We start from the raw sequence: 15,640 nt of genomic DNA, 5'->3' as shown, positions 1-15,640 counted from the left end.
GGTATGAATTTGACTGAAGTAATTTGAATTCAGTCATTCCATGACAATGCATGATGCTTCCTGGAAGTGCCCTGCTTTGGGAGGGGGCAGCCTTACAGGCACCTGGTCCCCAGGAGCCCCCTGGGACAGTGAGTCACAAAGGAAGATTATTAGGTAATTAGTGTAAAAAGGAGCAAACATACCTCTAGTACTCATTTCAAGTGAAGCCAAGATGTTGGCTGCAATTTCCAAAAGCACTTAAGGGATCTGGATGTCATCTCATCTTGCTCCTGCTGAACCCCCAATTTCTTTTCTTAGATATATGATAAATAAGAGGAAGGCTGTAACTCCCTACCAAGGGATAACATGTAGGTTCTTGTAGAAAGGTGTATCTCGGCTTTTTAACCCTCAACATCTTTATAGGTAGAGAACAAGAGAAGGGAAAGACAGGAACAGAGCTGCATGTAAATAAAATGACGCACAAAGTTTTCGATTAGCCATCAGCTGGGCTTCAACCCCCTAAGTGACTGTATATAATCCATGTGTCAGTGTGTATAAATATTTTGCAGTCATGCTCCATCAGGTACATATAAACAGACAGCTAATATCTCCAACAGAGTTTGGCATGATTAAATATATGGCCTTCCTTACTCTTTTCCACCCATCCAGAAACACAGCAGGTTAACTGCTTACAGAACACGCGGGTACATCCTTGGTTTTCAATGACCAATCTGCAGCTAGGGCAGAGTCAAACTCCAGTGGCTCCTGGGGGTGAAGCTGGGTCTTTCTCCTTCTTCCACATCTTTTGAGGATCCTGAGTACTTTTTTTTGTGAAGGTTTACAAAGAAGCTTCCTATCAGCCAGCATGGCTGAGGTGCATGCAGGGGTTTGAGTTGCTTGGAAATTTTGAGCAAGATGTTAGTAGAGACAGGCATTGAAAGCAAGAGTTGATATTCCGTTGTTTCTGTGGGAGACGGGCAGTTGTCAGTTACCAAATGGTCTCCAGAAGGTAACAGAATAAAGCAAACCTGTTACTGGTGGTCTGTAATCATTTTACAGGACTTGCTTTTGTCTCTGGAAGTTTCTGAGGATCAGCAAAAAAAAAAAAGGGGGGGGGTTAAGAGCAACTGCCTGAGTCACTGAGCCATACTCCCACACTTAGTCAAGAAGATTGATAAGGAAATAATGAGCTGGGTATCCAGCTGGGGTAAATAAAAGCACCTCAAATCACAGCAGTGAAGTTCCCTCTCTCCACCCTGGCTGACAGGGGCCGTGAGTGCGCATCTACAGGATCCATAGGCCAATTCTCAAAGGCCCCACTAAGTATTTCTTCCTGTATGCCAGCTTGCTAATTCCTTACCAGTGGAAGAATTGTTGGTATCATATTTCCCCAAGTACACAGTGGTCTCTGCTTCATTACGAGCAGCTCATGTCGAGCAACCTTGTGACCCTGGCAACCTTTCAGCAGCTGTTCGCCATCTCTTGAGGCTTACAGTGACATCCTCTTTACTGTGTCTTTATGAAGACTTTATAAGGTTCTCTTTGGGTTTCCTGGGGGAAGAGGAGATGCTTAGATTGAGCGTCTTTTTTTGGTATCTCCCCTTGAAACATGGTGTGGTTTGGCCTCCCTGTGTGGGCAACAGACGTCTTCCGCACCCAGTAGTGCTGCAGGTTTGATAAAAAGTTACAGACTCGAGAACAATGGCGTTTCTCTTCTTCCAGGCAAGCAACCTAAAGGCACCTTCTCCATCGAGCAGTATAGCGCCCGGCTGGCTTTCCATCTCCGCAAAGACTCTCGCAGAAGATGCTGTTTTGAATTAATCTGCCCTGGCAAACGTACCTATGAGGTAGGAGCTGGGAAAAGAAGCGGAGCCTTTGTGCTGGTTGGCCCCAAGGAAGAAGGAGCACGTGCTCCCAGGTCCAGGACACAGGCTGGACCTGAAGGGTTAGGGAGGCTGTGGATCTCCAGACCTTGGTCCCTGGTAAAGCAAACCAAGAAGCACTGCAGAAGGTGTTGTTGCTTCATCTCGGCTGGTCCCTCAACATGGACCTTCCCTTGGCACAAGAGTAATCCTGGGCTCTCTTTGCACTTGAAAAGCACAAGAGTTAAGTGAAAACATGGGTTAGAAGCAGTAGAAGGTTGGGTTTGGAAAGCCCATTTTTAAATAAGCAGTTTAGAGCTGTGTTAAATTGAAGGCTTCAGTTTCTTGAGCATCCATCAGGGATCATACACGCTGGTATAATGAAAAACCTGGCCCAATCCACAAAGTGTATATGAGAGCCTTCCAGACCTTCAGGGAGATTTTGGACCTAGAGCCTTTGTTCAGAGTCAGTATAGTATATTCAGCACGGATTGTGGTTTTCATCTGAATTCTTTTAATGAATTAGGCTTGACAGCCTTCCTCTGGGATAGTCTAGCTTTGTTCCGCTTATGTTTCCCTGTTTGGAACAGGGAGATAAAGAAGTGAAATGGTTTTCCCAAAGTCCACAGGGTACAGAATGGCAGATCCAAAAACTAAATCTCTTATTTTAGCTGCAAATCTTTTTCATCTTTGTACATATAAGAAACAGCATGGTAACAGGTGAATCCCTCTCCAGTTCACAGCCCCAAGTCCAGCAGAGGCTGAAGACTGGGTGGATCAGATCCAGTTCCTCCTGAAGGGTGAGTCTGGCAGCGTGGCCTGAGCTGCTGTGCCGCGTTCATTGGGGCAGATCCCAGCAGCACTTCCCTTGGGCAGCTCCCTCCAGCAGCATGTGGGCTTGTGTTCAACCCCAGGACCTTGCTGGAGACACAACAGAGCTGAGAAGGGAATCGAGAATCCTCCTTTCTACTCCTCTGCTGCAAAGCTGTGCAGTCAGTCCCCTCCCCAGAACTGGGAGTGGAACCCAGCCTGTTACTCCTGTGCATCTGCTCTTTGCAGAAAGAGAGGTTCTGGGGCTTTGCTGTTTTGAGCAGCCAGTTAAAAAGAGGTGATTGCCTGGAGCCCACAGGCATTTGGTTTCACCTCCAGCACGTTTGACTGTTTTTAGAGAAGCGTCCTGTGATGTCTCAAAAGCTGCAAGTGTTACCAACAGAAAATTACAGGAATTGCTCCCTGCTGCCATAGATCTGTTGTTCTCTGCTTGGCTGATGAGGGATGGGCCCAGCCCCACTGGAGTCAATCCAGTTTGAAACCAGCAAAACTGAGATGAAACTGCAGTCCTGTAAACGGAAACCCTCCAGAAACCATAGACAGCTGCAAGGTTTCAGACCGAGTGGTGCTTTTCCAGTTTTAAATCATGTCCTTGCAGATCAGTTTTGTTTAATTAATTGTATCAAACCCTGTGATAAACCCTTCCTTTCTTTTTTGTCTTGCTGAAGTCAGCCCTCTCTGAAATCCCCAGGAATGGAGTGAGGCTCCGTTCCTGGAGGCACATGTTGAGTTTGGCTGGCTCTCTGGTGTTTGCCATCCTCTCTTGGGCTTTTAATTTGTTTTAGCCTACTCTCAACTTCCATCCCATTTTCTTCATGCTAGATGCTCACGGGCTGAGTGCGGGGATGGTTCACCCTCTGCAAGGTCCGTAGTGAGCGCTAAATATAGTTGCACAGGCTTTCTTACTTGATTTCAACTCACTGAAAATACCAGCAACCTGCTTGGCAGAGTTTACTCTTTCACCGTGCTTTCGCTCTGTGCTTCCTGCAGACTTGAGTTCCCTCACTATCCCCTATGACGAGGAGGACGAGGAAGAGCTCTACAATGACGTGGACAGTTCTGACTCAGTGACCACAGCATCCCACAACACTACCCTGAATCAGGATGATGGGATGGAAGAGGATGACATCTATGAGGTTTTTCCAGGTATGTAGCCACATAATAAGGTTAAAACTCGAGCCATGCCCTAGCTTTAACCCTGTAAATGTGGCAGGAAAGGATGGCCTAACACACAGATGGGAATGAACATCTCAGGCTCTGCTGAGTTTAACAATCTTGTGACTCGAAGATGCTACCCTGTTTCTTTGTTCAGACTGGTTGATGGACTACAGGAGTGTGCCTTTCCCTCTTGGTGAGGTGGGGGGTTTGTAAATTCAAGTGAGGCAGCTTTTAGAGGTTGCGCTCCGTTCAGCTCCAGTAATATTAGGTTTGGTGAGAGTGGAATCTCTGGGCTGTGTTACCTGGAAAATCAGAGTTAGATGATGAAAATGCTCGCTTCTGGGCACGCAGTCATGGCTGTAACGCGATTACTGGCCTTCCAAGTGATGATAAAATAACTGCATTAAAGACTAGTGCTTGTTCACTAACAGTGCAGGAGGCCTGGAGGTAGCAGGGCAGTGCCTGTCAGTTAAAGGAGCCAGAAGCAATCTTCTTGGCACAGAACCAAACAGCCTAGAAGGCTGTTTGCAACGTTTCTTACAGCAGAAATCGCGGTGTGACATGCCCCAGGGCACCTGAGTCTTTCTCAGACACGTGCTGTGATCTGCCTCTGCTGAGGTTGGGACTGCCCAACCCTGCACCCCATCCCCTAGAGCCCTTGGTGTCTGCATTCAGAGATGCAAAATAGGTCCTCGTTTCTTCTTATTTATTTCAGAACTTTATATTCATAGTGATTAAAAATATATATTAAATGCACCAGAAATTTTTACGGTGCCCAAGATCTTTGTCGTGCTATTGCTGCCAGAGGAAATCTCTGCTCACCGGTTTCCGAGTGGCATCCAGACAGCTGCCAGGAGTGGAGCTGAGGCTCCAGGGCCCCGGGCTGCCAGCACAACGCTGAGTACAGCCTCAGCTTCTGTCCATCTCTCATCTTTCCTTCTTACCTCTGTTTACATCGTCAACTCTTTGGGCAGCAGCTGCTCCTTCCTCCAGGCACACCTGCAGTGATCCCTGAGCTCAGCGGGAGCCTCTGCTCCGTGGTCCCTAGGCGGGTGCGTGTGAAGTGCTGACAAACTGTCAGGCCAAGAGGTTTCAGTGTTCCTGGCTGCTTTGGCAGCTGCGTCCAGCTCCTTGCTGCCTTGCGGCTGCCAACACCACCCACAGGGCAGATACGAGATGTGAGATTTGTTCCACGTGTGGCTAATGGTGATCCTGGAGTGAGCTCGCGTGGAGTTGACCTAGGGACAGACCCTTTCGTTGCCCCTGCTCTGAGATACAGAGTGTGTCAAAAACTGCAAATCCGCTGTGGTAAGGCTCTGTGCCCTTCAAATGTGTCTGCATGCCCTCCCCTGGGTGCGGGGCCTTGGGACCCTTCGCACCCCTGGCCCCCATAAGGGTGGGAAGGCATCCCTGTCCAGCTGGGGTCTCCTCTGGCCCTGCTGCCTCCCTTGTGTCCTGAGTGAAAATAGAGAGAAAGAGGAGAAAAAGAAGGGGGGGAGATGAAGAGATAATTTCCTCAGCAAGTCATCGTCGTTAATGAAGTTTTACAAAAACAGATACAACCAAGGAAAAATAAAATTTCACAGGTGATAAATTTTTCCAATTTCCCTGGCAGAATTCGATAGGATTGTTAAATTAAGAGTGAAGGTGTCTGTTAGGAAGCAACGAGCAGTGATGGGTAATTTTATAGAGTGGAAAATTGAATCAAATTGCTACATTAAAACACAGCTCCTCTGAGAATCTGCCCAACGCCCAGGCTGCTCCAGCGCAGCAGTGGGGCACGCGGCCCACCGGCTCCCCAGCCATGCCCAGGGCTGGGGCTGGGGTCTGCAGAGGGGCCCTGGACCCCAGTGGGGGTGCCCGGGGCAGCCCGCAGGAATGTGCTGCCCTGGTAAAGGCATTTTCCCAGGGGCAGTGTGGCTGGGGCTGTGATGCTCTGCAAAGGGAGGCGGCACAGGGGGCAGAAGCCCAGACCCCAGGAGGGGCGTCTTTCAGCATTTTCCCGTTAATTCATCACTATGAAATTCAGATATTGACTGAGGTATCTGACCCGGACCCTGGTAAGGCAGAGCTTTCCTTCCAGATGATTTGGAAAGCACCTGGCTGCAACAGGCAGAAGGGCTGCCACGTGGAGGGGAGCTCCTCACATCCCCCCAGGCTGCATTCGCTGCCTGTGCAGTGCAAAATCTGCAAGGACGTGGTCAGGGGCCGGCGTGCCACAGCACAGGCCACGCTGCAGATGCGGCTTGGCAGCACACCAGGTTGGTGCCTTCGTCGTGGCCATCCTGAGCATCCTGCGGGTGGCTTTGGGGTTCCTGTGGCATGGCACGGGGCCAGCTGTGACTGACCTGCAGTTCATGCAGAGACTGGATCGGGGGCTGGGGGCCCTTGGTTGAAGTACAAAGTAATCCAGATGCAGGGCTTCGGGGAGCATGCATGGGAATGACTGAGGGAAAGCGCCGCTGCAGGTGCATTTACATTCTCTTTTACAAATGCAAAGAGCAGGCAAAAGCCACTTTCAATAATTTATTTTAAAATCAATGCTAATGAGGTTCTGTCTCGTCAGTAGCCGAGTTTTACAATAAAGTCTGATTTATTTAGAAAAGATCTTTGGTGCCGCTTCCCGTCTAATGGGGGAGCAGTCGCAGTGACCCTCCAACTCGGGATCCAATTTGTAATTCACAGCGGAGGCCTGACCTGGTTTGCATTGATCGGGGCCGGGCGGGGGAGACGGCTGGGGCAGGGCCGGGGCCGGGTCCTCAGAAAGTGCCCAGCAGCAGCACTTCACCCCGTGCCTCGTGGTCGGGTTGCACGGGATCAGCAGAAGGCCGCCCGCGGGGCTCCTGGCGGTGCTGCCCGACGGCGATGAGCGAGCCCCGGCCCCAGGCATGGCAGGGGCTCCTCCGGCTCCTGCAAGGCCGCGCTCCGCGGCCACCCTTCACCAGCAGCAGAATGAGCAAGAGGTGCAGAGCAATGCTTTGCGTGCGTTGGCGTTCCTAAATGCTTGGGAGCTGGTTGCTGTTCGTTTTGTCAGGTTGTGTCTTTGTCTTCATGGTTGCAGGAGGAGGCCTGGGCTGCGAGAGCTGCACACCCGACTCGAGCAGACCCCAGCTCGGGCTGGGGCTCGTGCCTGGCCTGGTGTTAGGTCTCATTTAAACTTGCGTACAGATCCTCACTGCTGTCAGTAACTAGCCATTTCCCACGGCTTCCCCGTGACCTCCAGCCTCTCCGTCCTTGCTCACACTTAAACTTTTCCGTGGTCTCTCTTCTTAGTATTTTCTTGGGCTCTCTTTCCTAATCCTCGACAGCTGTGCCAGTGTCTGCTCTTTGCTGCTTGGGGTCCCTTCTCCTCTGTAATTTCTGCTTCTGTCCACGATCCTTCCTTGCATTTCTGTCCTGGCATTTCTCCTCAGCATCTCGTTTTCCCTAGGCTGCAAGTTCTGCACAGGAAGCATCTCTTCCTATGGGGCACTTGGCAAAGTGCTACATAAATTTATGAGGCTATAATAAGTGATTTGTTTTTACCAGTGTTAACAACAATTTATATTTTTATGCAGCATGTTTTAAAATATTATCTGTGACTTCCTCCCTTCCACTCTTCACAATTAAGCCGGGAATTTATTATTCTGACAGTCGGATGCTCTCACAGCCCAAGCCCTCTCCTGCCTGCGGGTTTAGTGCAGCACTAGTGATGGCCTGGCACCATTATGTCTCACGCAGTAACGCTCACAGCCTTTTCACTGGCTTCTCTGCTCTGTTTCCCCCACAGAGAAGGAGCCCTCCATCCCAGAGGACAGCAAGGATGCCGGAAGCGCACAGGGAAATGGTGAGAGCCCAGCCCGTGTTGGCCAACCCAGGGAACCTCCCAGCTGTGGCGGTCAGGGGATCCGGGGTGCAGGCGCTGATGGATGAGGGCACGGCCGAGGGGCTGGGGAGAGGAGCCAGGGCAGGAACAACAGGAGGTTGGGCAGGACGTGAGTCAGGGCCAGTGGCCCAGAGGAAGCCACCACAGGGAGGGCTCCGGGGGTGGGAAGCCGGATGGACGCTGCCACCACCCCAGGAACCAGCGCCGCCTGCCTGGAGCGGGTGGCCCGAGAGCCTCCCCATGCTCACCGGGGCCCCCGCCCCTGCTTTTTCCTTAAGGACCTGCACCGTGGGACAGGAGCGGAAGGTCTGTTTCCTTCCCACCTGCTTCACTTTTCCATCTCTGCTTCCTCCCCGGCGCAGGAAAGCAGCACTGGTGTCCAAGCAGCCAGGGCTGGGCCGGCTGGGGGCTTCCTGCTGCCCCCCCACGCCCCGGGGAGCTGCGGCCTCTTGGCCCAGCCTGGCCACGAGAGCTCGGAGGGGACACACTCAGCTGGGGGGTGCCCGCCCCTGGGGACCCAGGGGCACAAGGCAGGAGTCCTGGGTGTTGGGTGGTGGAGGCCAGAGGGGCTCAGTGGTGGCTGCTGCGGGTGGCAGGTGCCTAAATAGGCTGCACGTGGGGTTGTGCTCTTCTGAACGCACGCACATGGCTGCACGAGAGCCCCAAGCGTTGCTCAGCTGATTGCTGCCCCAGACTGTTCCCATCTGTCCTAGAGCCACTGTGCCCAACTCCCCCGACGTTTCTGGTAAGCCTGATCCGACACTTCCCTTCAGCCAGCATCAAACACCTTGGACGTGTCGTGGGCAGTTATCCCTTGCCCAGGAGGACACTGAAATGTTTGCACTGAAATGTTGGTGGCACTGGGCACGCAGGGTAGAGTCCCAGCTGTCCCCAGGGACCAGGGCAAGTCAGCATTTCTCCACCCCTTGTGGTCTTGCAGTGCTTGTTTCCCACCCGAGCCCTCCCCACATGATGACTTATTTGGCCACTGGAGCATGTGGCAGCTACAGCAGGTACGAGTGCCCAGAGCTCGGATAAAAGACATCCTGATCTCTACAAACCATACCGTGGTCGTCACGCGGGGCTGCACATTCATCCCCGGAGATTCCTCGGCACGGGCTAAGGAGAGCAGAAGGAGCTGGGCCAGGCGCATGCACACACATTTTTCTTTGCCTTCCATGAGTGTTCCCAGTGTTTAAACATCCAAAGCACCATCGGCAGAGCAGCAGCCCCCGCGCCCCCTGGATGGGGACGGAGGCTCGCAGGAGCAGAGCGCAGCTCCGCAGCCCCCCTGGTGCCAGAGGTGTCGTGGGGAGCCAGCACCCCAAGGCCACCCTGAGGATGTTGGCTTTCGCCTGTCACAATCCTGCCAGGCATTTTGATGCCCTGCTCGTACTCATTAGCATCTTCCTGGCAGTTGTAATTTTTGTTAATTGTTATAACTGCTTTAGTTATTAGTGTTGTCATGATTGCTTTAAGTCCTGTGTCCGTTTTTATGCTAAATAATATGTTAGACTCTTGCGTCTGAAATGCTGGGCTGCATTTCAAGAGGGAAAGGTTACCACAGTGCCAGGAACCCCAACCCTCGTGCCTTTTGCCTTGGTAATTTGTGTTTCAGTACAACCGGACAAAGGGTGAGAGAGATGACAGGAGTCCTTGAGCAGAGCGCCGGGCTGCAGGGAGGGAGAGAGGGGCTATTGCTTAATTATATCACGCGGCCAAAGTGCCAGATGAGCATTTGGCTAATGGAAAACTATTGTTTCTAATTTCTAAGAACCACAAGGATGCCACGAGGCTGGAGCAGCCCTGCAAATCCCACGGAGAGCTGCAGGCTGCTCCAGCCAAGACACCCATTCGCTCTGCTCAGGCTGCTTAACCCCTGCCTTCTGTGCTGGACAGGCTGCGGGGCTGCTTCTGCAGCGCAACCTTACCAGCCAAATACAAACTGTGTGCAAGCCCTGTCCGCAGAACAACAACAGAAGGCCGCACGCCTGCCTGCTTACACAGTCCCTGCGCTGAGCATGGCAGGAGGTTTCACCGAGCACAGGCACAGCAGTGAAAGCCGCTGAGCTGCCGACGGCTGTCACTGGGTTTCAGCATCAACAGGCTTCTGAAGCAACGAGCCCGAAGCAAAGGGACGGGGGCAGAGCGCCTCTCCCACAGCCCTGCTTTGGGCTGCTCAGGCTGCAGAAGAAAATGACGCAGTTGTCACATTTGGCTGGTTTTCTTAATGACCCCAAGGCCCATAAACGTGGGAGCAGGCTGTCGTCCCACTTACGTTAGTGTAAATCAGTCACACTGAAATCATGTCTCTGCCCTGCGTGCAGGTTCACATATCTAGCCAGGGCACCCGGGACGTCCCCCGTCCCATGAGGAGGTTGCAGAGTGACGTTCTCCCTTGTCTGGCCTTACCTTCAAGTGCTGAAATGGGAGCCAGGATCCCTGCTCTGTGAATGGTCTTAATTTTAGCAAGGTACTCTCGATAGCCTGCACAAACATCTTGATTATGAAACTGTAGCTAGGGATTAAATGCAGAGCCTGGCTGTGCTCTCATTGTGAGGCATCTTCATCTGAAGCAATTAATTTTGACCTTTTGAAGGTAGCATTGGTGGGAGGGGGGAGACCTTCTGTCCAACGAGCTGACATTGTGGGGAAAATAAACTTCCGGGAGCACAAAGCTTTCTGCAGGCTGGGAGGTTTTCTCCCTTTGTACTTGGGGAGTCTCATGTCCAGGATCAGGGGCACAGCTTCCATGAACTCTCTTTTACCAGCAGCTTCTCCTTTCTCCAGTCCTTGCTGACAGGGTGGCAAGATGCCGCCAGGTTCTTCTCATCCCTATAGAAAGCAGGAAAAGCAAATGTAGGGTGGGAAACTGAGACAAGCTGGTTCCAGCATCCCAGCAGCATCCACCCTGCGGTGGGGGTAGGTGGCCCCAGGCAGCGCTGGGGAGGGGAAGGGGCCCCTTCGTCTCCAGAGACTTCTTGTAGGAAGATCTATTTTCTGTGTTACCCCAGAATCCCTTCCCGTCCAACACGTCAGTGACACAGAGCGTAACTCTGAAAGGAGCGTAGGCTGATTTGGGGGATAGCTGTGTGCGAAGCCCTTTGCCAGCTAATTACAATGCTCCGTGGTGTTACAGGTGTTTCAGTTAGCCCCTGAGCAGCTTTCCCCTGCTGAGCCCAGCCCTCCCATTTTGGTGCTTCACATCCCTCCCTCCCTCCCCTCCGGTCCACAGCAGATGACCGTGGCTCACAGGGGGACCCGCATGTCGGTGCCAAGCGCTGTTCCCCCCTGCTGGGTTGTTCTCTGCATCCCGGTGTTGTCCTCACATCCTCCTGCAATAACCTTCTGTGGTGGTTACACAATTTACTGGCTGCTACCAAAACCGCTGCTTGCTTTGTCCTCTTGCTCCGTGCCTGCACACCCTGATATTTCCTTTGCCTCCAGTTCATAACCTCTGGTTCCTGCACTTTGTACAAGCTTAAATAACTCAACAGCTCCTACTCCTTCTATTCCCTTCACAATCTTTTCCTCACCACTGCGTGCTCCCCCTTTAATACTTTCCAAAGGATGCAGACCTACTTTTTTTTCCTAGCCTTTCTATTTAAGTTCCCCAAGTCCCTGAGTCATTCCAGTTGCTCCCTGCTGTACCATTATCCATCTCTGTAATGTCCTTTTTCATATTTAGGTGATCAAATCCGGGCACAGTACTCCAGATGCACCCTTATCACTCGGTCCCTTATACCATATTAGAAACATTTCCTCCAACATGTGCTCGATATTTTCTATTTATGCTCTCTGGGCTTGGTTCAGTCGCATGGCAGAGCAGCGCAGTCCGTTGGTGTAGCCCCGGCGCTCGAATCCCCCCCTGCAGAATGTGGTTTTATTGGGTTTAACTGTCCCCGGGGGCATCGCCGCAGAGGTGTCCTGTCGTGACATCTGGATTCACCCCAGAACAGTCTCCTCCTGAAACCTTTGGTCCAGGCCCAGGTTTTAATGGTTGTTTTGTGTGCTTGAAAGCTGCAAATCTGTTTTTTTGGGGGTGTTTTTGTGATGCTTTGGATATGCTGGGACAAGTTGCGTCCCCAGCCTGCAAAATGTTCTTCGAGCACATGGCGTCACTCGCCTGGTCCCACTGTGCAGCAGGACGCTCTCTGCCCCATGGCGGGGACCCACTTTTCATGGCCTCTGGGCCAGTTTTGAATGGGAGATGGCAAAGATGGAAATGTTTTGGTCTGGAAATGCTGCTGTGACACTTCCCATAAAACCCACGCACGTATTTCGCCAAGGGCAGTCCCCAGCCTTGGCACGGAGTTTGCTGGCAGTTTCATCAGCCCAAACCCACGGCTTCCAGCAAACAAATCATTTGCTTCCCCCTAAAAGGAGGAAAAAATTGAGTTTGCTGGCTCACGTGTTCCCTTCCCTTTCTGCAGCAGTCCGTGGCCACAGCTCCCCAGCAGCAGGCAGGAGTGGAGGCACAGCCTTCCCCACCTTGCAGGCTGCATCATGCCTGGTGCTCTGGGACCTCCTCTAACCGCCCAGGAGCGAGGGACTGAGGCAGGTTTTGCTCCCTGCCCTCCTCCCATCCTTGTTCCTGCTCCGGGCAGTCCTGGCTGAGAAGTCAGTGCTGTTTGATTGCTGAGCGGGCCCTGCTCAATGGGCCGAAATCCCCTGCATGGCTTCTTTAGTGAATAAACAAACTTGGCTGTCATGGGCACAGCTTGGAGGGGGCCTGGGGAGGAGGTGGGGGACTTGGGACGGCCGCTTGGTGCACCTGTGGTTTGTAGCCAACAGCTTTAATTCGGGTCTCCTGAAGCTGAATCATGTTTCATTGTGCTTGCACATTTTTGCTCATGTTTCTGCATTTTTTATTGACCAGCCATGTTTTCTTGTGGTGTTTTTAGGCCTTTACTTTTCAGCTGAAATGCAAAATAACACCATTTTCTTGTCTTCCCCCCAAATACAAACTGGCTCCAGCCCCTCTCCCCCAGACACCCCATGCCACGACCCCGGTATTTCCTCCTGTAATTCCCTCTCCCCAGTATTTCCTCCTGTAATCCCCTCTCCCCAGTACTTCCCCGTGTAATCCCGTCTCCCTCACCTTTCCTCTCTGCTTCCCAGGCGGCCCCCAGCGAGATTTCGCCAATTACTACCAAGGCATGTGGGACTGCAGCGGCGAGCACCCCAACGAGCTCTCCTTCCACCGTGGCGACCTCATCTACATCCTGAGCAAGGTAGGGCCCCGCCAGGACCCCCACGCTTGCCACCGTGGGGCTGCGGCTCGAACACCAACTCCTGAGAGCTGGGGAGGTCGGTGAACAGAGAAAATCGAGGCGCAGGGTTATGTTCAAGTAGTGGAGGGGACAGTGGGATGCCAGGGTCCAGTTCCCACTTGGGACCCCAGCGTCCTGCTCCCCGCTCCATGCCTTCCCCTTCGCACAGCCAAAGGAGCAGCCAGCTCGTGTCCCCGCTGTCACCCTGTTTTTGCCTGCAGCATTCAGTGCCACTCCTGTCCGTGCCTCCTGCATTCACATGTGGCACTTGAAATGCCCCAAAGCGAGATTTTTTTTGCAGTAATGGAGTCTGTGCGTGCTGGTTCTCAGGTATTACAGGGGTAATTGAGTTGCTCAGCCGAGTATGACCAGGGCTCTCTTTGGCAGGCGCACGCAGGTGAATAAATTACCTGGTTGCACTAGCAGGTCCGCAGGGGTGAGAGCAGGGCCACCAGCAGCCATCAGTGCCTGTGACCTCCCAGCCACACTCGTCCCCACAGGGCTGTGCCCTGGCTCCAAGCCGCTCCCCGCCTGATTGCGGTGGCCTCGGCTGGCAGCGGTGAGCGGGGCCAGTGGCATTTTGTGGGCGGCATTTTGCTTCGCACCCCGATCTGGCACGGGCACGGTGATGAAGTGGTGGAGGGGCTGCGTTATGCGAGTGGTTTTGCAGAGCACCACACAACCCGACTTCGTGCTCAGTGCAGCTCTGGCAGCAAGGAGGGAGGGACAACGCCATCAGCCCTGCGCAGAGCATCCCTCGGCTGAGGTGCCAGGACAGCAGGTGCCTTTGGCTTCCTGCGCTGTGGCCCTGGCTCCAGCCCCTCTCCAGGGAGGTTTGGCCTGAAGCAGGAAAGGGCAGCGCGTACAGCGGTGGGTTACAGGTCTTTGGGGATGATGAGTCTGAGGCTTGTTAAGACCAACACCGTGTTTTACAGCTGAGAAAAAGAATGGGAGTTAATTTTGCCTCCTGGTGGTAGGCACAGGGGAGCGGAGGCAGCAGCATCAGGCCTCCAAGAGGAGGCCTTCTCTGAGCCCTTGAGGCTGGACCCTTGGCACAGGCGCCCCGTGCTCCTGCCGGGCATGTCTGCACCGTGGTGGGGCCGGGACTGCAGCCTGCAGCTTGCCCTGGCGGGCCGCGAGCCGGGCACCGCTGGTGCCGCAGCAGCCCCAAGCCCGGCGGGGGCCGACCGCCGGCTGCTCGTCTGCCTCCCCGCGGGTTCGTGCGGCACCGAGCGCTGCGCGGCCCAGCTGACATTTTGCTGGTGGGTTTGAAGCCAGCTCCTGTGCATCCCCGTGAAGGCAGCTGCATCTTTGGCAGCAGCAGAGAGCAGCTTTTATTCTTGGTGTCACTGTGTCTTTCTGGAAGGCTGAGAATTTCCCATCTGTGGATCTCAAAGCACTTTACAGCGGCATTTACCAACTCTGCCCCCCACTGCTTTACAGCAGCGAGACGAGGCTGACGTGCTCTGGGCCTGAACCCAAAGCCTGGGCTTGTCACCTCGTTTATCTGGGGGGGTTATGCCAGGAACAGCTGACGGACGTCCCTGGGGCGACCCCCGTTGGCCGCAGCCCTGGCTCCCCCCAGCCCGTCCCGCGGGCGGTCGAGCGGATTCAGCAGATCCCGTCCGGGTGCGTGGGAAGAGCAGCACGGCACTGCCCCGCCAGCTCGGGGACACAGCTTGGAGTCACGGCAGGGTTTTTGCTCTCTTCAGTGGCTCCAGATTGCGACTCTTGTGCTGGCTTCCTCACACGTAACCGATCGGTCCTGAGAGCTTTCCCCCCGTAAATTACTTTGCGCGACGGATGCTCGCGGCCGCAGCAGAATTGAGGCAGCACAGGGCGAAGGGGGGAGAGGAGGGAGGCGAGCGGAGGGGAAAGGTGTTTGAAAAGCCTGTTCACTCAGCTGCATTTTAATTTCCTTTTCAATCTTGTCCCAATTAATTTCGCAGAATTAATCTCACAGAAGCAAACTCGGCAGCATCGAGGCTGCAGTTTTAGCGGTGCGGTCGCTCTGTCTGAACATGAAATAGTAGCTAATATAAAAATCCATCTGGTGTGTTTGAAACACATGCCGGCTGCTGCTCGGGTCCTGTCTGACATTTCGAGCATCAACAGCGGGGAAAAGCGATTTGGGGGTTAGTGGACATCAGTAGCTGGCAGCAGCCCAGCGCGCCGGAGAAGGGGCTGCAGGGGGGGCGGGCGGGAGAGGCTGCGACAGAGGGGACACGCGCCCCAGCCCGGGGACAGGGCAGGTTTGTCACCGAGGCCCCTCCTTGCAGCGGTCCCTTCGCTGCTGTGTCCCCCCGGCCTCGATCCCTTGCCTGGGCACCTGTGCCCCAGTCCGGGAGGCCTTGGCGGGGGAGCCGGGAGCACGCGGCCGTCGAGGGCTCTTCCGACAGCCCTGCTGCAGGGTAACGGGGCGAGCAGGGAGCGCCTCAGCGCCCTGGGCCGGCGGGTGCCCGCAGCGCAGCCCCGCAGGTGGAGCGAGCCGGGGTGCGGGTGCCGTGGGCCGGTCGCGGCACGGAGCGGGGCGCCGCCGGCACCCGCCTCCCGCGGCGGTGCCCGTCCAGCGCCTCCCGCGCCTCGCCGGACCCTGGGGCTGCCCCGGGGCTGGGGCCGCCCGCGGGGACCCCGGGTCGCGGTGGCCCGGCTGGGGAGGGGGTGCCGCGGTC

General features: G+C 54.3%; 1 protein-coding gene across 3 annotated transcripts in view; it reads left to right on the top strand.

Moving 5' to 3' along the window:
• The window catches only part of SKAP1 (src kinase associated phosphoprotein 1), a 140,443-nt gene that overhangs the window by 118,954 nt on the left and 5,849 nt on the right, over nt 1–15,640 (top strand). For 2 of the 3 annotated variants that reach the window (XM_035347536.1, XM_035347537.1), the window contains 5 exons: nt 1,702–1,826; nt 2,578–2,641; nt 3,663–3,818; nt 7,600–7,656; nt 12,817–12,929. In XM_035347536.1, coding sequence (XP_035203427.1) covers nt 1,702–1,826; nt 2,578–2,641; nt 3,663–3,818; nt 7,600–7,656; nt 12,817–12,929 — 515 coding nt within the window. Of the gene's footprint in view, nt 1–1,701; nt 1,827–2,577; nt 2,642–3,662; nt 3,819–4,823; nt 5,466–7,599; nt 7,657–12,816; nt 12,930–15,640 lie in introns of those variants that run through there. The other variant, XM_035347538.1, reaches the window with a different exon arrangement.

Source organism: Oxyura jamaicensis, chromosome 27 (assembly GCF_011077185.1).
Source record: "Oxyura jamaicensis isolate SHBP4307 breed ruddy duck chromosome 27, BPBGC_Ojam_1.0, whole genome shotgun sequence".
In the NCBI taxonomy this organism is placed as follows: Eukaryota; Metazoa; Chordata; class Aves; order Anseriformes; family Anatidae; genus Oxyura; species Oxyura jamaicensis.
Note: the sequence above shows the minus strand (reverse complement) of the source record. Positions and strands in the feature narration are given on the sequence as shown.